Here is a 25,056-nt window from a genome sequence, read left to right on the forward strand (position 1 = left end):
TTTTTCAGAAATCCCTGTTGGCTTTCCTTTCTAGCTTCGTATTACAGTCGGGTGAGCGACAATTTTTTTCTTTCGTATGAGCCTTCCTCCACCTTGCGGGCTTCCGCAGAACTGATTCGCTCACGTCAATATAAGAAGGACGCCTGAAAAATAGCACTATAAGTAAACGCTTTGCGAAACCGATAATGTACTTGAAATGTTTAGAATTAATGACCGGTATGCTCTTCATGCAGAATACACACAGGTGCAAGCGTTTGAACGACGGAGTCATCAACCATGCGAAGCCTACCACGTGTGCAGGTGCCAGCAGTCTGCTACTTTTTACCCCCGTTCCAGCTTGCGCACTTTAACTTTGTGACTGTCGTTAGCGAAAGCCATGAAAATTGGTTTTTCGTAAGCTGCATATTTATTTTATTTTTTATTAAGAGTATATTATTTATCAAGAGTATTTTATTTTTTATCAAGAGAAATTTTTTTCTGACGAGCAGGTGATGACGCAATCGACTCAGCTACGCAGGTGCCTTAGCATTTCCCGTGCAGTGCTTCACAAAGAGTGAAAGCGGAAACGGCGCACCTGAACTTCCGCTGAGAGAAACGCGAACGGCAGGCAGCGTTGACAATGACCGGAAGCTTCCTGCCCTCGTAGCGAGAGTTCGCATAAATATTTCAGGATGCCTGCGTTGGAAGAATAAACGACGTCATCCGTAGTGCATATCTAATTTCACGCTGTGCTTGTTGAATGTTTGAATGCTGGAGCCTGTTAGGGAGCTTCATTATGCCTTCTATTGTTATGCAAACTACATCCCCCCTCTTCCCCCCCCCCTCCACACATACATGCGGCTCCTCTTCTGTTATGATAAACGACATTCAGAAGTAACGCACAAACCGAACGCCGTGATCGAATCGTCCTGAGAGGGAACGTAAGAAGGCCGGCTAACTCGAAATTTCAATTACGAGACAATGAACGCAGCGTACGATAAGCGCGAAGGACGGTGCGGATTTGTAAGACTGGGGAACTAAGGTCACCATAGATCGCATATATTCAAAACAAAAACGTACAGCGTTCGTATAACATCACCACTCCGACCAGCGAGAAACGGGGACAGACCGCAAGTAAAATAACAATCTGGTTATCGTGGTTCATGCACTAGAAAGCACTACGGAACCCATAAGAGCGATTGCCATCGTCAAGTAAAAAAAAGGGGCAAGAAAAAAAGAAACAGAAAAATACAGAAAAATAGAGAAGGAAAGCGAATGTTGATAAGAGCAACGCCTTTTTCATATGTCGACGCACGCCAGGCAGCGCGGCGTGCTACACTCGGTAAAGTATTTCAACTTTGCCGCCCTACGGGCTACCGGCAGCCGTCAAACGAACCGCGTCGTCTGCTCCCGCGCTCGCCTTCCTCATTGGTTAGTATTGGTCGCGTGACCTCTGACGCCAAGTAGGCGCGTCGCCGGCCGCACTCGCTTTCGTAGCGGAGGGCTCGCGCGCGTCGGTCGACTCCGCCGCCTCTTCTCTTTCCTCCCTCTCTCTTTCTCTCTCTCTCTCTCTCTCTCTCTCTCTCGGCGAAGCTGCCTGCGGTTCTGCTCCCGCCCCTCCGCGTGACAGCAGCCGGCGGGCGCGCGAGAGGGACCACTTTTTAAGCGTGGCCGCGGGGATTCCTGCCAACAGTTTCGCTTTTCATGCTGCCGGAGAGGAGCAGCATAGCCGCTTGGGGCTTGTTTGAGAGGTCGCCTTCTCAAGTGCACGACACCACACTCGCTGCTCCCCTCACGTCGCCGCCGTACCGGGACTTTAGACCATGCTGGCGGCACCGACCCCTCTCCTAGTGCTCGCCGTTCTGATCGCGGTGGCGGACCGAGGTGAGAGCGCGCTGGCTATGCCTCTGGCTGCGTCTCAAAACACGCGCGCGTGTTTACGTCTGCGGCGACGACCCGGGGGCCGCATGCGGGCCTCTTGTCGGTTTGGGCGTGCGCGGCTGCGTGTGGCACCGGGCTCCGAAACAATGGCTTCGGGGAGGTGTGTTCGTGCCTCTTCGTGCCGGCCGGAACTGTGTGGAAACGAGACAGTTCGCTGTATAGGTGGAAGGGGCGAGCCAACTGGGGTATTCTGATTGGATCGCGAAGCGTTTGTTTCTCGGTGGACCGAAATAACGCGGAAAACGGTTGAAGTCACATGCCGTGAGCTTACGGAATGGTGAGGAGGGGCTAATAAATGAAACAAAGAAATGAAGCGAAGAATTTGTACTTGCGTATTGGCACTTGAATTTCGTCTACAACATTAATTTTGTCGTAATCAATCTCCGAGCATGATGTTTTATTAAGCGTGCCAAAATTTTGTGTTAAAGCACAAACGGATGCTTATAACGGGACATGCATAGCACTGAGCTTCATCCAACGTAGGTGTTTGCAATTTGCTTACATGTAGATATGTAGACGCGTAGGAACGGGACTACGCTGACATTCATATGGAAGGCTATTCACCATCGCTTCATTTATGAGGTAACATGTGCTTGACAAAACAACGTATGCAAATTTAAAAAAAGAAAACTGCGAAAAGTTTATCTATACCAAATGCCTGACGCCTGAAAAGTGAGACAAATTACGACTCCTATATAGCGTACGACAGGAGTTGAAGTAAAAATGGCAATGAAAGTGCTCCTCTCAATTTGTAGGAGAGCGGTGCGATCTCTCTGCTTGAGTAGATAGATGCATCGCATAATTTCGGGCAAATTATACCGGAGGGCACGCGCGAAGCGCCCATTGTGAGCTTCACCCTTGGTGCTTGCTATGAGGTCACGGGTCCCAATTGTCGGGCATTCCGAACGCGTTGTCCATGCATACCGTATCTGTCACCGGGGGATGCTTGTGCAACCGCGACACACTTACCAAGGGGCGCTGATGTTATTGTTGTCACTCTCATTTCGTGGCCGATATCCGCCCACTTAGGGGATTGGGAGTATTTGGGTGGATAAAGCAAAATTATGTCGGAGCCGACCGAACAGTCATACTTCTCTTTCTCTTCTAAGTAAAAAAAGCCGGCGGTTAAACTGTTTGTTTCGGTGCCACGACCCAGAGTTATTATAACTCGCGCATGGCACTGTTATAAAATTGACGTTTATTTGAGTGGACTTAAACACTACAATGTCGAATTCGACCCGGCATGCCCGACTTCGTATACACTCGCGCTGTGGCTCCTGGTACTCGAACCCTCCTAGAATTAAGGCTCCTTCTAAGACGCGTCCTCGCATTCCTGCACTCTCTTCGAATAGCAGCGACGAAGTTCAAGCGACCGCTGCGTTCTTCGCAGAGATTCTCCCAGCGAATCACCGCGATGTCAGCGAAGGTTATTATCTCGTCCTCGAGATACGTAGATCTGGACATGTTTTGCAACATGAATCCGTCGTCTTTTCATCTGTATAGGCGGGATTTAATTAAGGGTATTTTCCAGTTGGGAGTCCCCTTCCCCCGTTTGCCAAGCAAAAATAGACCGCCAACGACACAACTTAGGTTTGTAAACGTGCTCGAGGCTGACTATACCACCGACTGCCGAATAATAAGGAAGGGCCCCGCGAACGCGTATACATAGAAACACATTGACGCGAAGGTTTTCTACGTGTAGGCTCGTATGTAGGCATCACGGCGCGGGACTCCGCAATAACGGGGTCTGGTGCACCGGAGATAAGGCTGCTCGCCCACGTCGGCCCCAATGCATGAAGAAGCTAGCGTCACCTTCCGCACGGTGTGTCCGTGTCGGCGCGTGCCCTCCAATGAAAACGCGCTGATTTCTTCGGGTGCGTTCCTTAATGAGCGGCGTCGACAATTGTCAGTTCCGTGCAAACTTTGTCGGACGCGCGCGAGCAGCCATTACGCAACGTTGACGACGTGCCCAAGTTCCGGCTTACACGTGGTTGCCCGCACGAACAAGCTGCGTGTGGTTGCACTGTAGCTCTTGCAACCTGGCGTCCTATATAACTGGGTAATGCTGCTGGAATCGGTGATATCGTTTGGTTTTTGATGCTCCGTCGGTTAGGTTTCGTCGTGGTATAGGCCTGACTTCTATAGGTGGGATCGACCTTGATTGAACAGGAAGAGTGCTGACGACGTGTGCAGTACACCCCCCTCCCCCCTGCCCCCGCCCCCTCTCCCAAAAGAAAGAAGAAAGAGGGCAACTTGGAGGGGGAAAAAATAGGTACCTTATCCACAGAAAGTTAGAGGCAGAGAAGTGACTGAAAACGGTGTTTTTTTTATTGTGCCGTTTCCTCTGTGTCCCGCAGCTGCAGCTGTTCGTGTGCGCTCGACTAATAACGCGGCTCGGATAATATATACTGCGCATGCGCACCGCCCATGCGGTTAGCCATTTCTCCGCATGCTTTTTCTCAATGTCAAAAACCACCTGAGAAAGTTCGCACCGACAGTAAACAACCATGGCTGTGAGAGCTGTGCGTGCCCTGCGCGGGTGTGTCAGACTTGTACGAAGGGAATTACGTGTAATCAATTACATTACATGTAGTTTTGTAATTGGTTGATTACTTCTTATATATATACCATATGCACACATACACGGTAAATGTCACTGTAATTCAATCACGTTTTCTTTTTCTTCAGTAACCGTCGTATAACCACGGTCACTTCATTGACGAGACAAGCTGCAGCGCGAACGACGCAACTTTTCGAACTCGAACACGGTGGGAACGAATCAAATCAAATCATTTTATTTCCCTGAAAGAGACTACAGTGCACAACGTACGCGGTCGCGCCGCGCGGGGCTTTCGCGCATGCGCATTTTCGAACAGTCTGCAGTCTCCTCATCTTATACGGACGCTTCCACCAGATGTTGGCCGACGAATTGAAACAGCGATGGTATGTTATGTCTCGATAGCGACGGCCACTTCGGACGTTCATGCCAGGAAATCACAAACGGAAGATTTTTTGCTTTTTTTTTGCTTGTTTCTTCAGCCTTTCATTGGCCCTACCGGGAGGAGAACCTTGAGGAGAGCCCAGAAATGAAACGCTGCGCTTCGTAGCAGACCCAAACGAGAGAGCATCGCGGCGTTGACGTAACCACAATCTTGTGAGCGTGGTTTTCAACGTTTTCAAGTTACAACTCCACAATTCCCTCCAGCGTTGCACACACGGAGCGAGTTTCCATTATCGTTGGCTGATGTCTCCACGAAAGAGAGAGAGAGAGAGAGAGATGACCGCTGGGAAATTTCGTAAAGCATTGGCTAGTGAAGGTAAACAATGCATGGAGGACCGCAGAGAACGCACTGAAAGTGTCAGGCCAGCTCGTTCTGTTTGCTGCCTGTGTGCAACGTTAATGAAGGGTCGAATAAAAATAAAGTGACGTAGAAGTAATCGATTACTTTTTACTAACTTCTCAATTACTTTCGTGGTGGCAGTATTTGGTAACTGCAATCAATTACATACTTTTTTGATCAAGTAAGTGTAATTCTAATCGGGCGTACTTTCTCTGTAACGTGTGTAAGTCTGGTGTGCGTCCGTGCGCGCATGCGTCTTGAACGTTCTTAGAATATTCGCAACGTTGCCAGCACGCAAAATAATACTCCTTACTTACCGTAATGCGCAAGAGGGTGGCGATTCGAAATGGCGCATAGCAAAATGGCGCGCATGCCTCATCATTATCTCTTGCTGTCTTTTTTTTACCCCGCGTGCCATTTGAACTTCTACCTCAAGTTATCTCACGAAAATAACATTTCTCTTAATGTTATCTATATTCTCATGTTTTGAGATATTGAGCGTCGCACAATATTGCAGCTCGTTTTACCAGCCTCGAATCTCGCCTGTTCATTGATTGGGGCTTATCTCGAAAAAAGAAGAGAAATTTATCATGATGTTTTCTATCATGTCACGTTGTGGAGCATGGCCTCTCGGACAATGCCAGGTTGTTTTCCGCCACCGAATCTCGATCCGCTGTCTATTGTCGGTCTGTTATCGCAAAACGGTGCTCTCACAAGCGGCACAGTATAATAGCTGTCCTATGCTTGAGGCACGTACTAATTTCCCAGCGTTCTTCGTCGTACACCTCCCCTCGCAACCCTGTTCGAACGCGTCCTGTTCCGTACAGCCCAGAACTGTCCTTTTCTTAACGATCCCCAGCGTAAATATAGAAACTGATTTGCCCTTCGTGAGCGAAGCGAAAGTGCGCGACCTGTCTGTCGACTTATTTTCACGTCTTGCGTGTACAGAGCGCTTAGCGCATGAGAGCTGTCGGCACGTCTCCGTCATCGAAGCGTTATCCGGTATAGAGAACCCGGCCCCTTATCGGAACGCCTCAAGGGTGCGGATTATTTCTCGTGCGATACCAAGGAGTCGCCACCGCCTCCACGATAGCGCAGATTGAGTGCACTTTCGATGCTTTGATGGGTGCACGAGAAAGAAAGGTGTCGGTGTTATTTAGTTCTCATAGGTTGGGCGAACTTTGTGAAAGGTGTTTACGCACGTGCTCGTGTGCCAGGGGCCTGCCGCAGATACGTTCCAATGGCTTCAATGCGTGACCTTATCAGGAGATGCCGCGACCATATTTGGCGGCCTATTACAAGGGCTTTATCCTTATTACGCGAACATTCTAGTGCTCGTGGTCAGTATGCAGACAATTAGAGGAATCTTATTGCTTCATTGTTTCATGAATACATGTGAACCTCACTGCAGTGACAGCTTTAAAGGGAGTGGGCGTGTGTTCGTCTGTGTTTCACTTTGACGCAGCCCCAGGCGAAGTCTTTTACTGAGAAAGGTCCGGAATGACACTGCCTCGAAGAACAGGCATGGCCACCCGTTAAACGTTCAGAGTCGTTAGCTGATAACGAGGAAGATATTACTACTACTACTACTACTACTACTACTACTACTACTACTACTGATAACGAGGAAGATATTACTACTACTACTACTACTACTACTACTACTACTACTACTACTACTACTACTACTACTACTACTACTACTACTACTACTATTTTTTATGAAAAGGCACGTGTACAATGGAAAGAGATGGAAACGGGGAGGGAGCAGGGAGCAGGCTGGCAACTGTCACCGAGAGGTGCACAGCTCCTGCCCACTCTTCAGGGAGGAGTGAATAGAAAAAAAGCAGTCCACTGCTTAGCACAGTTAATTCTGGAAAGTTATGTGACCGCATACTTTGCATGTGGTTATTGTGACGTCCCAACATAGTAACACGCGTGCCTCACAAACAGACCTTGCACTCTCAATTATCAAAGTAACGTTTCTGTACCACGTATCTTTATTCAGCCTGCGATTTCGTGCGAGCTGTGACGCTGTCGCGCACACTCAACGCACCTCGAGTTAAGTATGTCCAAAGTCCGGGAAGTTTGCCCAATAACGCTTTAAAACAATGCATGGCCGATGGTAGGACAGAACCTGTCCCTTCCAGCAGAGCAGCCAAACGCCCTAAGCATTCGCGCACGATCGCAGGCATACTTACATTGTGCCAAAAGTCACACGTTAAGAAACTCAGTGAAGAAGGATGACCAGCGAAGCTGTGTATGTGGGCCCCTTAATGGCGAACTGCACCTCCCCCGCGGGTAGGCCCGGCATTGCACTGTCTTCGGGATCGGCCCACGTGCGAAAAATTGTTGGTCTACGCGCCAGATCCTAGCCATAGACAGCTTCGCTGTGAAAGCCTGGTGCGTGCCCCACGTGCCAGTTTCACGCGTTGCACTTTCCCATCGTGACAGTTTGCTCTTTGAGACGCTGTGTTAAACTGCTCTGCCCACGAAGTTAGTACACATGTTTCGTCTGATGAATACCTACAAAGCGGGCCAATCCATAGAGAAAGAAATTGAACAAGAAGCGACACTCTTCAAAAACTGACAACAGGAAACACGTCACGCCTAGTTTCATTTCAACTCCATCCGTTAGTTGAGGCGAGCATCAGAAATAAAGAGCGTGAAATAAACTTACAGACAACGTTTTAGTTTTGCGTGTAAATTAACTTATACTTCGCGACTTACATTTCTTGCGTTGCCAAGATAGCTAGTGTCCGTTCTTGTTCAAATTTCTCTATGGCCATAGCCAGCTAAATGCTATGAACAGGAACCAGGGTTGCCAGATTTGGCTACTTTGCGCCAAATTGGCTACTTTTTGAGGCTGTTGGCGGGGAAAAAAATGCCTTGGCTACTTGGCTACTTTTTTGGCTACTTTTGAAATAGTTTGATTATTGTAAAAATTAGATAGAAACTTGTGTAGCTCATATTACGCAGCAACATTAGCAAATATTTAGGCCTACCCGCAACAACGACACTTCAAATATTTTCAAGCTGGTCCATCATCATTGTCAATCTGACTCTGGCGCTTTTATTTCATTCAAAGGGTTTCGCACTGGTGACGTCACAGCGTGTTCCATCTTCGCATTGACGTTCTGCGTCAGGCCTTCCACCTTTCACACATAGGGCTTCTTCGATTTTCCGAGTTCTGGCAGCCCGCTGGCAGCCGGACGGCAGCCAGATAGTGCCGGTCCTGATGGGAAGGCAACGTGAGGTGGGATCCTAAGACAACCCGAAGCTGCCCGAAGTTTGCAAAATCGAACACTTGGACAGCTGGTCACGGGATAAACGTAAACATGCTACCAACATGTCAGCGGTCGGTCGGGCCGGCGCGCTCTCGGCGTAGTCGGTCCATTTATGTGTTCCCAGCTTGAAAATATACAGCTGTATTCTGGAATACGATAACTTTTGCGAGATTACGCGCGACTCGGCATCTCACTTTGCAGAGCGTAACAAACGGCCTGCGACGCGTCCGATGCCAAGATGCAAAATCGCACGTAAATAATCGCAAAAGCGATCGCTTGAGGATGCCTTGAGTTTTGACCTTCTTCGAAAAATGTGCGCCAAGATTAACTCATTTACACTGTGATTCTGATTTGTGATAATATTCTAGTCATATTACATGCTGATCAAAGCGCTCTTAGCTGTAGTCATTTATACACGTTTCATAATAATTTTTGTATGTTCCTACATTTACTAAAAGCAACTTTAAGTGTTGGCTGTGATAATGTCTTCAGAGCTGCATAATAAATGAAAATGCAACGTTTTTCATAGCGTGGCTACATTTTTGGCTACATTTCTCTATGTGGGCAAAGTTGGCTACATTTCGAGATTTTTTGGCTACTTTTCACATTTTGGACCTGGCAACCCTGACAGGAACCGCCCTCGTGAGGATAATGAGCAGCACGAGTGCGTTAGAATCTAAGCCTGCAGACTTTCAACACGTTTCCTCGGTACATAACGACAATTTTGCTAATCAAGATTGCCGTAAGTTGTGCGAAAAATGTTACATGGTAGTCTTGAAGCGAACTGCGCATGTCTTTTATCTCAAAACTTGAAAATAGACTGTTGGCACAGTAAAGCAACTTAAAAACGCGCTTTGTATTCCGGCGCAGTAGACTGATAAGGCCCGTGACCGAAAGTTTCTTGGGACCGCACCCTCGCTGCTGTTATCGCGAGAGCGAAAAGTGAAAAGGGAATGGTTAGGTGGTTGCCGGTAGCGGCTGGCTGACCTTTAAATTATTTTGTTTTGTATTACCAATAGATGACACATGTTTTTCTTTTCAAGCGTAAATTAGATAAAAGGCTTTTGCTCGGCGTGCAACTTCAATGCGCAACATAAGCTGCTTTTGCAAAATGCTGAGATTTTAAAAATATTTTATAAGAATCTACGTAGGTAAGTTGAGAAATTAAGTAGGTTGTATAAAGTGGTATCTCGTGGCCCTGTCCTAACGTTTGGCTTTGAAGATATATCGTGAGTATCCGGGGATCTCAGGTGTCTTTGTCATGTCATCATTGTCCATAGCCATTGTGCACACTGTATATACTGAACAATATAATATACATATGACAATTAGTCCATGCTTAACTGTACTTTTCCATGGGTCTGTGCTGTTATATTTTAATGAGCGAAGACTCGGACACTACTGTGGGAGTGTGTCATGTATACAATCCTTCGTTTCTTTTATTTGTTATCGTCCTCGTGCCATTTCGCCGTAATGGTGGCTCAGTGTTCGTGTCGTCCCTTGTTCAAATAAACTTGTTCTAAACATATCCACACTTAAGGGCGACAGATTTGTATGCATAACTTCCAAAGTATATGTAAATACCAGCGAAGCTTCCGTAAAAGCACGCATTTCAAGAAAATGGCGGGTCGTTGCAACCGTCGCCATCTACGTGTCGGGGTCGGGGGAACAGCTAGCAAAGGATAAAGAATTACAAGTGACGAATTACAAGATCTCATTAATTTTTGAATTTCTTTAGCGTCCCGCATTTCGACCGCTACGCCAGCAGTTATCCAGCATGCTATTAAACTATAGGAGTGACGTATGTCCTAATGTGAACATAATAAGGCTGCTATTGACTGCAATAAGTGCTCCACTAGGTTCCTTAGGGAGGTGAGCGAACAGGATGGAAATAAATTACAGTGCCACAGAGGTTTCAAAAGCAGCTTCACCTTTATTCGTCTAGAATAATGCAACCAGTGCAATCGAGCAAATAAAACACGTTTCAATGAATGAAAAGTACTATGGCGAGCACACAGTCGTACTGTATAGCAACGTATACGAAACCTCTCCACAGAATCACCCGCCACTCCGCGCGACACCATGTATTCATATCTAACAGTTAGCGACAAGACACCGTTACCCCACGTTATCATTGACATAAAAAAAATGGCTGTGGCTTAGGTAAGGTTAAGCCCAGGATGCGAAGCATACTAGCCTTTATTTTAGTTGTTGAACCACTGTTTAGCCTGGTGAACTGCTGTTGCTTGGCTATATTTGGTTCGGCTAGACGAAGAAACAACTCATGCATTACTGCTTCGCCTTCAAGAGTGGAACGCGACAGCGTTCCCGTCGACCCGCCAAGGGGTGTAAGACAATGGGCTACAGGGCAGCGACTACGCGCCCCGCATTGGACGCGGTGAGCGTCGAGCAAAGCAGCGTTCGGCGCGGCAACGAAATGTGCACCTGAGCAAGAGACGCACGCCTTAGAAACAGCTCGTTTCTAAGGCAACACCGCATTCACTAGAGACGCTTTTGTACCGCTTTGAAGCGTCGTACTCGTGGCTCAGTGGTAGCGTCTCCGTCCCACACTCCGGAGACCCTGGTTCGATTCCCACCCAGCCCGTCTTGCAAGAGTTGAGCCAAAGCCACTTCTCCTCTGTCGTGACGTCACGCTGTCACGTGCTTTCATGGCGACACCGCCGCGCCTGAGGAGCTGGGTTGAGCTCTCGTAATATGCTTCGCATAAAAAATGGCTGTGGCTTAGGTAAGGTTAAGCCCAGGATGCGAAGCATACTAGCCTTTATTTTAGTTGTTGAACCACTGTTTAGCTTGGTGAACTGCTGTTGCTTGGCTATATTTGGTTCGGCTAGACGAAGAAACAACTCATGCGTTACTCTGCTTCGCCTTGGACGCCCGCATTGGACGCGGTGAGCGTCGAGCAACGCAGCGTTCGGCGCGGCAACGAAATGTGCGCCTCAGCAAGCGACGCACGCCTGAGCCTTAGAAACAGCTCGTTTCTAAGGCAACACCGCATTCACTAGAGGCGCTTTTGTACCGCTTTCAAGCATCGTACTCGTGGCTCAGTGGTAGCGTCTCCGTCTCACACTCCGGAGACCCTGGTTCGATTCCCACCCAGCCCATCTTGCAAGAGTTGAGCCAAAGCCACTTCTCCTCTGTCGTGACGTCACGGTGTCACGTGGTATTCAAGGCGACACCGCCGCGCCTGAGGAGCTGGGTTGAGCTCTCGTAATATGCTTCGCATAAAAATCGACTTACTAATTTTTCTGGTCGTCGGGCACTCAGAGCCGGTGTTACGGAGAGTGAACAAACATTGCACAACGTTTCTTCACGGAGCGTTCCGCACTTATCGTCACGACGAGACAAAGCGCATGGCACGCCGCAGAGTGAACTTGCAGGATAACCAAAAGGACTTCTTCTTGGGCAAGTGGGCGGTTAGATTTCCTAGGTATACTTTGTGGCGCAAAATACATTTCTTGAAAAGGGACAGAAGAAAGGGAGGACAGTGAAGCGCTTCACTGTCTCCCTTTCTTCTGTCCCTTTTCAAGAAATGTATTTTGCGCCATAAAAGTATACCTAGGAAATCGCAGGATAACAACAAGCCTCCACTCGCACCTTTCGCCGATGAGTGCCGTGCGCTAGATCATGCGTGATCTGAAGGGAAGCGCACGCCACACTTTCAACAAACACGTCAGGAAAAAAAAAAAGTGCTCGGATGAAACCGTCGCGTTCAAGTGAGCAACGCCATTCCGCACGGCATAATAGCTGGTTTGCACAGTCATGCAGAGTTTGGTTTGGTTTGGTGCCTGCGGATATGACTGAACCCACTGCGGGGGATCGGCCATGAATCGGGCGGCGGTAGGTAAAGAGGGAAGAATGCTTAAATGGAATTTTGCAATTGGAAAATGATGATAAATGAATACTAATCGTTAATATAAATTTTCAGGCTATGTTATTTCAAAACTTCAGGTTAATATTTTTGTGTTCGTATTAAAGAAAGTAAACCGATAAAATTTACAGGGCAGCCCCTTTGTTTCGCTTAAGCATGGCATCACATACGTTCCTATTGCAGTGTTCTGGTGCCGACGTCCAAAGAGACAGTATCATAGGGAGCGTAATGACCAATCCAAGTTGGCGGAGGGGAGCGTTTAGAAGTCGTTTTCTGTGCACGTTGAACCTACGAAACTGTATAAAGAAGTGGTCCACAGTTTCAGGTTTGTTGCAATAAAGACATTGAGGAGAAGGTGTGAAATCAGTCCTGGGAGAACAAAAAATTAAGCATCGGTATTCGCTCAACGCATTATTGGGAATGAAACTTGAAATTTTATTGTTAAACACCATCTGCTGTGCCAAGGGAATCTAAGGTGATGAAAATCGGTGTTATTTAATGCACATGATTCATCATCTTCTTTTTAACACAATATTTTTTTAAAATCTTGCAGCCGTGATGTATGCCGAAAGTTTTGTCTTGCGCCACAATGACGGGTTGGTAGGGGTCACCAAGAAGAAACTAATAAATTGTGAAACATAACAAATGGCATTTGTTGCTTTAGTACAGCGAAAATATTTGAAACGGAATATTTGCTCGTATGACAGTATTCTGATTAAAAATTTCCGAAAATATTTTTTCACATAGGTTTTTCATAGATTTCACTACCAAAGTGTCGAGATTAATTTGAATTAAAAAGCTGTTTCAAAAGAAGCCCAAGTAAACGGAACGGTTGGGTTTTTTTTTTTTTCCAAGGGTATCTGAGAAACGATCCGAATATATTTGCGGTGGTGGTTGTGATGTGCTGTAGCCGCAGGCGGGTTTATCCTGGCTATCTATCGGCCGGCAAATGCGCCGCCTCAGCGTCTCTTCCGGTGTGACTTGGATGTTTACTACCTGTACTTCCAAGCAGATCAGTGCCTCTCTATTAGAAATGTAAGAAGGAGTGAAGTTTCTTTGCGGGCAATGGCGGATCCTTCTGGAAACGCAAGGTGTTGTACGCACGCACGTGGGACGCCTTTCTTTGGAAGATTCTCAAGAAGAGCGACCGTTCCTTCAACCACGGTATAGCTTGGGAGCGACCACGGAAACTGTGTAAAAAAGAAAATAACTTTTGGGGTTTCACGTGCCGAAACCGTGGTGTGATTACGAGGTTCGCCGCAGTACGAGACTCCGGATTAATTTCGACCGCCCGTGTACTGTGAGATGCAATTCACAGTACACGAGTATTATTATTATTGTTATTTTTTTGCATCTGATCCCGGCCACGCCCTCTGGCTTAGCAGCGCAACATCAAAGCCACTCAAAGCCAGGCGACAGAAAGGTGTTCGATCTCTCCTGCCTCATTGCCCGAAGTACAGAGCGGAGACTAGGTATCGTACGTCCCGTCTTGAATAACCATGGAAGGACATAGTATATGGAGATCCTGTCCTTATTCGATGCGTTAGAGAAGCTTCCATCCAGTATTCAAGCGGGTCACTCCGCTCACTCGCTTCCTGCCCGCTCAGGGCATCTCAGTGTCCGCTGTAGGGCGCAGTGCGGCGGGTTTGTCATAGAGACAGATGCGTTTCAAAGCTTCGTCTTTCAAGGAGGCGTATCAAGCGAGTGTCCGACACTCCTGTTTATTTTATCTTCATCACGTGCCGCTGTCGGTGCTTTTATACTCGAGAGTCCTTGCGATAATTCGTTGGAGTTTGCCGGAACGAAAGAAAAAAAAATATAATAAAGCAGATTATCAGCTATCAGGAAGCCTGAAAAGCTCTGGCCCTTTTCTTTCTTTCTTTTGCTTTTTAATTACGTTTTATTCGCGCCTTGCCACACTCTCCTGCTGAAGTCACAAGAGAGAAATCACTGCGCTGGAGTCGTGGAAATGGCTGATGGTTCACCAGTATTTATTCAACTGCGAGGCCTTAATTCCTGAGGGTACCCGCATTGGGTTTCCTTTTGTGGCTCCGGCTACTGTCGGAGTTATGACAAATTTTCTTTTTAATGGTCCTGTTGTTGCGCCGGTTTTTTCGGACCGCTCCTCAACCAATTAGTCCAACATAACACTCTTGTACAGCTACTTGGAGTGAGTAATCGCTGCGTTTGACCAGCATCCGCCTCAGGTATCGCTATAACACACTGCAATGACCTAGCATTTGCTGCGGGAGTCGGCCTCGACTCTAATTATTCCCATTTCAGACACACAGTCGACAGTACGTATATCGCTAATCCATAAGGCAGAGACTTCCACACCACAATGATGACAGACCGGGAAATCCTGTGTATGGGGCATGCGGAAAATATGCACTTCAATGGGTCCATACAAAACTGGACTCAGCTCCACGACCGGGAACCGGCTGTAATCGGACAGCGACGACTGGGACTAAGATTTGCTTAGAAACATGCTTTTCTAGCTCCCCATTGGCTCATGTTACGCTAAACCATTGATTGTGTAGCAATTTTTTTTTATTCCGACGGGCCGAGCTTCCGTTACATCACGTCACATCAAATCAAATCATATTAGTTTATTCGGCAGAACAATATGAACATTATGTGGGCATGTTCTATGCAGAACATGCCCACATAATGAGGCAAAACAACGAAGCCAAAAGCGTACTTCCTGACAAGGCCTCATCCCGGGTCACACACATCGATGGCAGAAGGATGAACATGTTTATTACACAAAACAAAACAAAGATTCTACAGTTTAGTTTTGGCATGGTTGCGAATTAATCAAGACGCTTGGCTTTATAAAAGAAAGAAATTACATCAGTAATGCTACAATACACGATGCAAAGAGAGGCTAACACTACAATCAATACATATCACAAGTATTTGGGGCATCGGTTTTAATTGAACATAGCATCTTCATTTTCTTTTTTAAATTGAAAAATAGTTTTACAGACAACCGTGTCATCAGTTATTGAAGGACACACATTGCATAGTGTAGCGATTTGCTTATCTATGTGTTGGGCGCCGTAGTTAGTCCGGGCGCGAGTGGAAACGAGAGCGGTAACTCGTAGACTATAGCTTATATTTCTGTTCAGGTGTGTGCTTCGAAAAGATGCGATGTCCTGCTTAATTTCATTATAAATATGAACGGCGACAGAATACTTACGGCACTGTGGGAATGGAAGAACAATAAATGCCCGAAATAAGTGGTCACCCATAGACGGATATGGAGAACAAGCGCGCAAAGCTCTTTTCTGCAATGAAAATAATCTGGCCGAATCAGTTTGGTAGCATGTGCCCCAGATTAAATTGTAGTATACCAGTTGTGAGTGGATTAGATCAAAATACAATTGCTTTTTTTGTTTAATCTGCAAGGGAAACAGGTACCAATTGCGATGGCTTGCACAAATATACTTCGCGCTACGTGTAAACGGACGTGATTTACATGATCACCCCAAACTAGGTCACTACGAAAAAGAAGAACGCCTAAGAATTTACAAGCGTTTGTGGATTTAATCACGGTATTATTGAACTGAAGTTGCATGGGATAATCTGTAGGCTTACTTTTAGGACGGAAAAGCATAAATTTAGTTTTCTTAACATTCAATTTCAATTTGTTCACCGCAAGCCACAGCGTGAGTTCATTTAGCCAGATGAAAACCGGGAAAAAGAAAGAGAAAGAAAACGTTCGCGTCATCTCCGTATAAAACAATGTTAGCATAAGATGAAAGTTTTACTATGTCATTGATATATAGTGTAAAAAAGGGGGCCACAGTATAGATCATTGAGGAACTCCAAATTTTATTATTTCATAGACGGATACGGCATCGCTTAGTCGCGTGAGTGCGGTTCGACAAGTGGCTTTGCAGTAGCCCGTGAGGTGTTCCACGAATGCCGTATCTGTATCATTTACGGAGTAGAACGTCGTGCTTAATTGAATCGAAGGCTTTGGAGAAGTCGAGAAATACTCCAACAGTGAAAAGCTTATGTTCAATATTGTGAAACAGACTGTTTTTCATTTCAAGCAGTGTTGCCTGCGTGGATTTTCCAGGTTGAAATCCATATGGCTCTTTGAAAATTATATTGCTAAGATGCAGGAATTTGTATACTCTCGTGAAGGTCACTCGCTCAGAAACTTTAAAGAACAGAGGTATTTTGGAAATGGAATGGTAGTTATTGGGATCATTCTTTTGTTGCCCCCCTCGAAAATTACTGTAGCACGGGCGGATTTCATTTTATCCGGGCATTCTCCTGTATTAAGCATTAGATTACAAATATGTGCAAGAGTAGTGCTAACTAACGTAGCAACAGCTTTTATTGCAAGCGCAGTAATGCCGTCTGGGTCAGTAGAGCATGTATTGCGAGTAGAGTTTATTAATGGAGAGAATTTCATCGTCAGATGTCGGGGATAAAAATATTGAATTTTCACATGCTGGGATCAAAAAGATAATAACGACTGATTTAACAGCTGAGGGAAGATTATACGAAGTAGAGGTGCCTACATTTAAGAAGGGGTCACTGAGTTTATTAGCGAGCGAGACAGTACTATACAGAACTCCATTGATTTGCATTTCAGAAGGAAGAGGATGTTGGTTCTTACCAATGAGCTTATTTATGGCTTTCCACAGGGATCTAGTGTAATGCATTGGTGAAAACTTTAGGCGATAAAAAAACTCACTTCGCCTTTTTTTAAATCCTGGTTTAATTCGTTCCGAAACTTTTTTTTTAAACTCCTTAAAACGTTCTTGATTGTGCGTATCAGGAAATAGTGCGAATAACACATTTTTTTTTTCTTTAATACGCTTCAGAAGGTCACCCAAAGATCTACTCCTTCTTGGCCTTCCTGGATTTTTTTACTTGTACAATTGGAAAAGCTTCGTTAAACGCATCCACTGTTTTATCTATGAATATATTATACGCAGCAGATTGATTCTCTGCTTCAAGTGCACCAACCGAGTTAGTTTCAGACATATGTAAACAAAATATAGCGACGTTTTTTTGGTCACAGGTTTTGCGCATGTAAACAGAAGTATTCAGCTCCTTCTTATACGACAAAAATGCAAACATAAAGCTTTACCTATTGATTTCTCAGACTCGCAAGTTTAGTCATACAGTAGTTCCGGCTGTACTTCCTTATTTCCTCGTCTCCCCGGCTGTATTTTATTTTGTTTTCGTCTAGTGACATAACCCTGTTTATTAGAAAGCGTAGTGATGCACAATTCCTCATGCCGTTTTAAGACAGGTGTCAAAAAGGAATGAGTGGTGAGTAAAGACTTTATTTGAAAACAAGGTATTGGCGGATGACCTTGTTGTTAGGCGGCCAGAGCCCGGGCGGCTTCTTCATCTCTCTCGATGATCTTGGCCTGCAGGTCAGGGTCGGAGCTGAGCAACACGGCCTCCCACTGCTCAGTATTGCTTATATCGTGATTTGTGTGATTTTCCGCTGGGCGCGACCACATAATAAGGAACAGACCCGCTTTTTGCTTACAATGGTTACATGTATTAGGGTATTGGTCCGCGGATAGTAGTAGTGATAGGCTACGGGGTTGGGGTATAGGTGATCGTCTGAAGTCGTCTCCGAGCTACCTCTTGTCGATTGTTAAGCGATTTGTGTGCTGGCGGGTGCAAGAAATTATACGTAGTATGCACGTACGTCATTCAACGATGCTCCGCCACTTCCGGTTTACGGCAGCTCCATCTTGGGGAACCTATAGGCCTATGCGTGCGCCTGTTGATAAGGTGCCCCAAGATGGCGGAAAGTAGCGAAAGCAGACGACAGCATCGGATGTGACGTCACGTGCATACTATGTATAGAACTACGAAAGCTCTAACGGACGCCTGTTTCGCTCACGGCTTCTTTCGGCCGACGTGCATTAATTTCGTGCACGCGCATTGCTCAGCTGCTGAGCCCCGCCAAGCATTCGACCATCCGCGCGCCGAGTCCTGGCTATTTGAGTCAGTGCGAGGAGGCGATTGATTTCCAACTTGTAAATCACACTGTCACGTGCACAGATGGCGTTTGCCGTTGTTGCACGGCCCGAAAAGTTAAGAAAAAGAAGCGGGGGGGCGAAGAGAGAAAGAAAGAAAGAAAGAAAGAAAGAAAGAAAGAAAGAAAGAAAGAAAGAAAGAAAGAAAGAAAGAAAGAAAGAAAGAAAGAAAGAAAGAAAGAAGAAGCTAGATGAGTAGAGCAGTCTCACTTCCGATCACGTTCGAACGTTACGTAACTACACGCGGTCGCAAGCAGATTGCTTTTTGCCGTGACGCGGACATCGTATTTCCGAACCATCAGTGCGTGTGCTTCGAAATTCGAACGCGCGCTGCGCTTCTGCTTCTCCTTAGAACGGTTTCACTACACGCTTACGACGTATGTATGTATGTATGTATGTATGTATGTATGTATGTATGTATGTATGTATGTATGTATGTATGTATGTATGTATGTATGTATGTATGTATGTATGTATGTATGTATGTATGTATGTATGTATGTATGTATGTATGTATGTATGTATGTATGTACGTATGTACGTACGTACGTACGTACGTACAACCTTGCGCAGAAGTATATGCACCACAGGCTCACCGAAAAAAAGAACTAAATTTATGCGCAGGAAAGGGCTCGCGATGCCAAGTTTAGACTGCAGTCAAAGAAAATTGTCTTTTATCGCGGAATTACTGGTCCGTATGGGAATACGTACGTACTCGAAATCGTGCGTACGTAGCAAGAGCGAAAGCGTACGTACGTATTCATACTGCTTTGAGCAAACATATATATCGTGTTGTACGAATGTGCTATCATATAAATTCAAACGCGAAAAATTCCGAAACTATTGAATGTAGCAGTGGCTTCATTCAGAGTCCAAAGCGTACTCTTGGGACTACTTCACGCTTAGAAACAGGCTACGGAGTTATTACACGTAGCGCTTCCACCCAATTACTCGTAACAGGCACTCTGGTCAGTTATTTCCTGTTCGTGTTTCAAATTACACTGAGGGTTATGCTGACGTTTATGCTGATTACTGTATACACGTATGCACGTACAGCAAAAGCCAGCGGGCCATTACGTACTACCGTCGACCTATACCCTCTGCTTTTACGTGTTTGCCTTTGCGTGTGTGTAATGCTAATTTCCAACTGATACTGATGAGGCGCATGAGGCGCATAAATGCAGTAAGAGTCCACAAAAAAATGTAAATATAAAAATATACTAAAAAAACTACGTCATACAATACAGACATCACACGCGTGTTCAACAACGTAATACCCTTCGATACTCTAAAAGAAGGAAATCCCTTTTTTCATGCAGGTCAAGGGATGAGCTCGCGAGGAGGGATACAGTATATAGGAGATCGTGCTTCCATGCAGACGGACAGAAAAAGTATAAAAAATATGTAGAACAGGACAGAGAGAAGGCTGAGAGAGAGAGAGAGAGAGAGAGAGAGAGAGAGAGAGAGAGAGGAGTCATGGCAAAATAGAAAGGGGTTAACCTGAGCGTACACAGAGTATGCATTTGGGCATCGCCGCTTCCGGCCGATAAAAGCGCATTCTCGACCCTTTTGTCGAACCGAAATGAAACCACGGGCGAACAGCTTTCGGCCGGTGGGGCACTGCTCTGTATACACGCACACTTTTGGACTCACCCCGCCCGGTAGCGTGTCGGTCGGCATGTCGACCGCACGACTCTCTTCTCTCCTTTTTTATTCTTTCTCGGTATTCCATTTTTTTTTCTTTAGTAGAACCGTTACTGTTGATCGCACAGGCGTGGCTTTTGGCGTCGGGGCAGGGAAAGGGTAATGCGGCACCGTTTTGGCTGAGCCCCACACAGAAAGGAATAAAAAAGTAAAAATAAAAGAAGGACGAACGTTGATTTGGAAAGCGTATTGTGAGAGCGATGCATCAAGAGCGGTCATCGGAGCATGCATATATATATATATATATATATATATATATATATATATATATATATATATATATATATATATATATATATATATATATATATATATATATATATATATATATATATATATATATATACATATATATATATATATATATATATATATATATATATATATATATATATATATATATATATATATATATATATATAGTGCACTTACTCGAGAGTGCCACGGGATGTCACTACAAATATGCTACATGCTATGTAGTTCATAGTGTGTTTTTTTTTTCTCATGGGTTAACCTAGGTAGGATATTAGGCAGCATAGTAGCAAGAGCTTGGTGGCGCAAGCCACCGCCCCGTTCCAAAGGGGACGCTCATAACATCCATCCATCCATCCATCCAAAGATGGCGCCGACTGCGATCCAAGTGTACCAGCCAAAATTACGCCGAGGTCGTAGGAACTGGAGACGGTGGAAACAAAACCATGCGTATTAATTAGCCGTGAATTGACGACGTGTTTCATTCCACGAGTATGGTACGTGTGTACCTGCCTACCTGTGTACACATGTGCCCATGTTCGCGCGTGTGTTCGCGCACATGTCTTTGTGCATGCATGCGTGCGTTCTTGCTCGTGTGCCATAAAAGCTCCGTTCGCACACTCCGTTGTATCGCATCTTACAATCATATTACAGGACGCCTATATAAAGACGCGCTTGCCGTGTGCGGTTCTCTCCGGTGTCAAACATGCATCAATGTGCGCTGCATTTTATTAGTTTCTATATTTTTTTCGATTGTATGCCGCAGAGCAACTTTAGAGAAGTTGAAATCTGACGCATTTCGTCATCGACTGCCATTGCCCTGCACGTCGTTGCAGCGCGGTCTTTCAACAGTGGACTTCCTGTGAACGCTGAATACGCATTCATCGGGGACGGGGAGAGGACAGTTCTTTTCACGAGCTGTATTTGTATTTAGTAGAAAAACAAAAGTGACGGTGTTTGGTTGAGGAAGTGTGTCAATCAATTAAACGTTGGTATTACCATGCACGTGGCAAATGCACTTACCTTTTAGGCGTATAAGGAGCCTTGCCTATAAATTTAATACAGGGTGTTTTTTTTAAGCTGCACCAAATGTTTTAAGGATTACCTGTAGCAGAAAGCACAATTATAGTTAATCAGGTGGCCATTACCTTTACGATAAATCAAGATGCATATTGTCATAATTAACATAATCACACTAATTAACTTTCTAGGTAATTACTTCAAGGCACATATTTCAACCTACCAATTTTAGCTAGTGAGTATGCAAGGTACATCGACTTGGAATGAATGCTGAGGATGGGCATGGGCTTCAAGATATGCACCGTCAAACTTGCGTTGGAAACGCAACGTTGTTGCACTTACTTTTATGCGAAGCATATTACGAGAGCTCAACCCAGCTCCTCAGGCGCGGCGGTGACCATGAAATCACGTGACACCGTGACGTCACGACAGAGGAGAAGTGGCTTTGGCTCAACTCTTGCAAGACGGGCTGGGTGGGAATCGAACCAGGGTCTCCGGAGTGTGGGACGGAGACGCTACCACTGAGCCACGAGTACGATGCTTCAAAGCGGTACAAAAGCGCCTCTAGTGAATGCGGTGTTGCCTTAGAAACGAGCTGTTTCTAAGGCGTGCGTCTCTTGCTCAGGCGCACATTTCGTTGCCGCGCCGAACGCTGCTTTGCTCGACGCTCACCGCGTCCAATGCGGGGCGCGTAGTCGCTGCCCTGTAGCCCATTGCCTTACACCCCTTGGCGGTTCGACGGGAACGCTGTCGCGTTCCACTCTTGAAGGCGAAGCAGTAATGCATGAGTTGTATCTTCGTCTAGCCGAACCAACTATAGCCAAGCAACAGCAGTTCACCAGGCTAAACAGTGGTTCAACAACTAAAATAAAGGCTAGTATGCTTCGCATCCTGGGCTTAACCTTATCTAAGCCACAGCCATTTTTTTAAAGAAAACATTGTTTTGTGCATTGAAGCATAAAGCAACTGGAACGCCAATGCATTTCTTCGGACCCTTTGAAAATTAATATCTCGAAACTGGTTTAGTTATGAGAATTCGTTTCAAATGGGACTTGTACCGAACTTGTCAAACTTGCGAAAGATATTCTGAAGCTGTTGGGAGAGTTTTGTGACGCTTTCGCGGAACTCTTGCTGGTCCCTGTGGCGTTGATTTGCATCCGCGTTATTTCTTCGCACATTTCATCGGCGTCGAAGGAGTTCCTCGTTGATCTCTCTTTCTTTCTTTTCTTACTTTTTTTCCCCCTTTTCCTTTCTGTCTTTCTTTTTTTCTTTGCCATTCGCTGTCGCGAGGCGTTTCAACGAGTCCTTCCGAACCGTTAGCGGAGGAAAGAAGCGGGAGATATGATTGGGAGCTGTTTTGACGGCCGGGTCCCAACGTCCGGTTGTCGCCGGCATTATCACGCGCTCTTCGCCCGGTTCGGCCCCGCGCATGTTCTGTCGAACAGGAAAAAAATCAACAGGCGGGTGACATTGAATCACGATACACTCACTTTTCTTTTAGTCACCCAACAGTATATAACTGCCGGCGCTACAAGTCAAGATAGGAGTCGCGCAACATAACAAGAAACGTTCGCTAGCGCCTGTCGATCGCGGTTATTAATAACCGCGATCGATAATAACACCGATAATAACATCGATAATAACATTATTGACATTAACATAATAACATTATTATTGATAATAACAACGATAATAACACCGTCACTTGCTATTGGCAAAGAAGAATTCCGAAACACAGCTCCGGTAATGGTCGCAATGTTCGCTTGCCCTTCTACTTGAAATAAAGACTGCGTTACTTAACACGCTCTCGGATGGCGCCAATTTAAGCGCAATATGCCACACTCACGTTCGTGTATGTACGTGCCGTGTATACACCGAAAAAAAAAAGATATATATCGATGCTGGGCAGTCTTAACAAAACTCGCGTGATTACTCCAGCCAGTACGACTTTCAACAACGAGGCCTGAAGTTCATGAAGTTCAGTGGGAGGTACAACGTCAGCAGGGGGAAAATTGCGGCCGTCCGCCGATTTGACGATTTAACGCTCTCTGTTATGTATACTCTATAAGTGTTTGGAGAAAAGACGGGGAATGCGGGAGATGGCAATTCAAGACGATGAGCAAAACGTGAACAAGGTGAATGCAGGAGCCAACGTTTCGACAAGTGGACTTGTCCTGTGGCGAGGAAAGCATATGTCGCCTTGAAGAAGACAAGTCCACTTGTCCAAACGTTGGCTCCTGCATTCACCTTGTTCACGTTTTGCTCATCGTCTATAAGTGTTTGCTAACTAGAAATGCTTACCGAGTTCAGTGCGTGAATGCAATATATATATATATATATATATATATATATATATATATATATATATATATATTACGGATGTGTGCAGAATCTACTGCGTATAGTGTAGATGAGCTATCTGAAAGAAAAAAAAATAGGAAACGACCTTTCATAGAACAATTTTTTTTTTTCAGTTTCTGAAGCGACGTTTCTGAGCCCTTCGCAATTTCCGTCTGCTTGTTCCGCATGCGATGATAGAGTTGTCCCTTTTCCCCACATGGCACGACAGCGTCGTTTCGTTGGCGAATGCAATGCTTCCGCAGGAGTCGAGTCTGGGACAAATTGGCTGCTCTCTCGGCGGATGCAGATTTAACCGAGTGAGAGTGAGAACAGCTTCCGCTGCAGCATACGGCGACAAAGACTGCGTAGAGTCTGTCTATTTTAGTGATATCAATCGTTGCGCCGCGCGCCGCCGCTTTCCGAGTCGAGTGTTCTAGAATGCCGGCTTATGCGGTCCTCCCACCAGAAGGTGACGAATGTATAGCTGAAGTTACTCCGTTCAAGCGGCCTATATATAGTTAAACTTCACTTCACTTCACTTCATTACCTTAAAAACCCCATTAGAGGGTTATTACATAAGGGGTGGTTAATAAAATGAACATCAGAAACAGGCGTTCATTTTGAGATATGGGTGACAACCAGGCACGTACCCAGGGGGGGCCCGGGGGGGCCCGGGCCCCCCCCCGAAATCAAGTGGCATACCCCCCCCCCCCCTCCCCACCCACGCCACCACTCCTCACACATTCCTAAAGCGCCACCAGATCAATGTTGAGACTGGACAGCTGTTCATCGGTTAGCATTATGCTGCCTTTTTCACTCCTTTTAGACGGCGGCAGTTATCGGCACCTCTTGTAACGTGAAGGACAGGTTTCTCAGATTCCGCACCCGCGCGATTAACTCGAGATGCGTTCAGTTGTCACCATCTATTCAACCGTCACGCGCATAGCTGTTGCTTTTGTAAGTTCAACCTTCTTTGTTGAGGCTGATCCTGGGACCAGGAGAGGGATGCGGCTGTTACTCAGCTGGTCTGTACTCTCATGGAACGAGTTGCGGCCAGAAAAAACGCCAATTGCGTTTAACTTTTCCCTTTGCTTCATTATTTTCTTGAGTTACGGCTCGCCGCGACGCTGGCAGATGCCCGGAACCATATACAGGTGACATGGGTTAGATAAGGTGGGAAATAAAATAATGTGAAAGAGCGCCCATCATAAAACCCTACAATAACCCTTAAATCCAAAAGCAAGATGACTGTCGCCCGTTACCTCGTCTGTTTTTCCCTA

General features: G+C 45.8%; 1 protein-coding gene across 1 annotated transcript in view; it reads left to right on the forward strand.

The window, feature by feature from the left end:
• Positions 1 to 1,615: 1,615 nt before the first annotated feature.
• LOC139056264 (carbonic anhydrase-like) overlaps positions 1,616 to 25,056 on the forward strand; it is a 123,036-nt gene continuing 99,595 nt past the window's right edge. Inside the window, exon 1 of the mRNA XM_070534347.1 lies at positions 1,616 to 1,863. Coding sequence (XP_070390448.1) covers positions 1,803 to 1,863 — 61 coding nt within the window. The 5' untranslated portion in view covers positions 1,616 to 1,802. The remainder of the gene's footprint in view (positions 1,864 to 25,056) is intronic.

The sequence above is a fragment of the Dermacentor albipictus genome, chromosome 2 (genome assembly GCF_038994185.2).
Source record: "Dermacentor albipictus isolate Rhodes 1998 colony chromosome 2, USDA_Dalb.pri_finalv2, whole genome shotgun sequence".
In the NCBI taxonomy this organism is placed as follows: Eukaryota; Metazoa; Arthropoda; class Arachnida; order Ixodida; family Ixodidae; genus Dermacentor; species Dermacentor albipictus.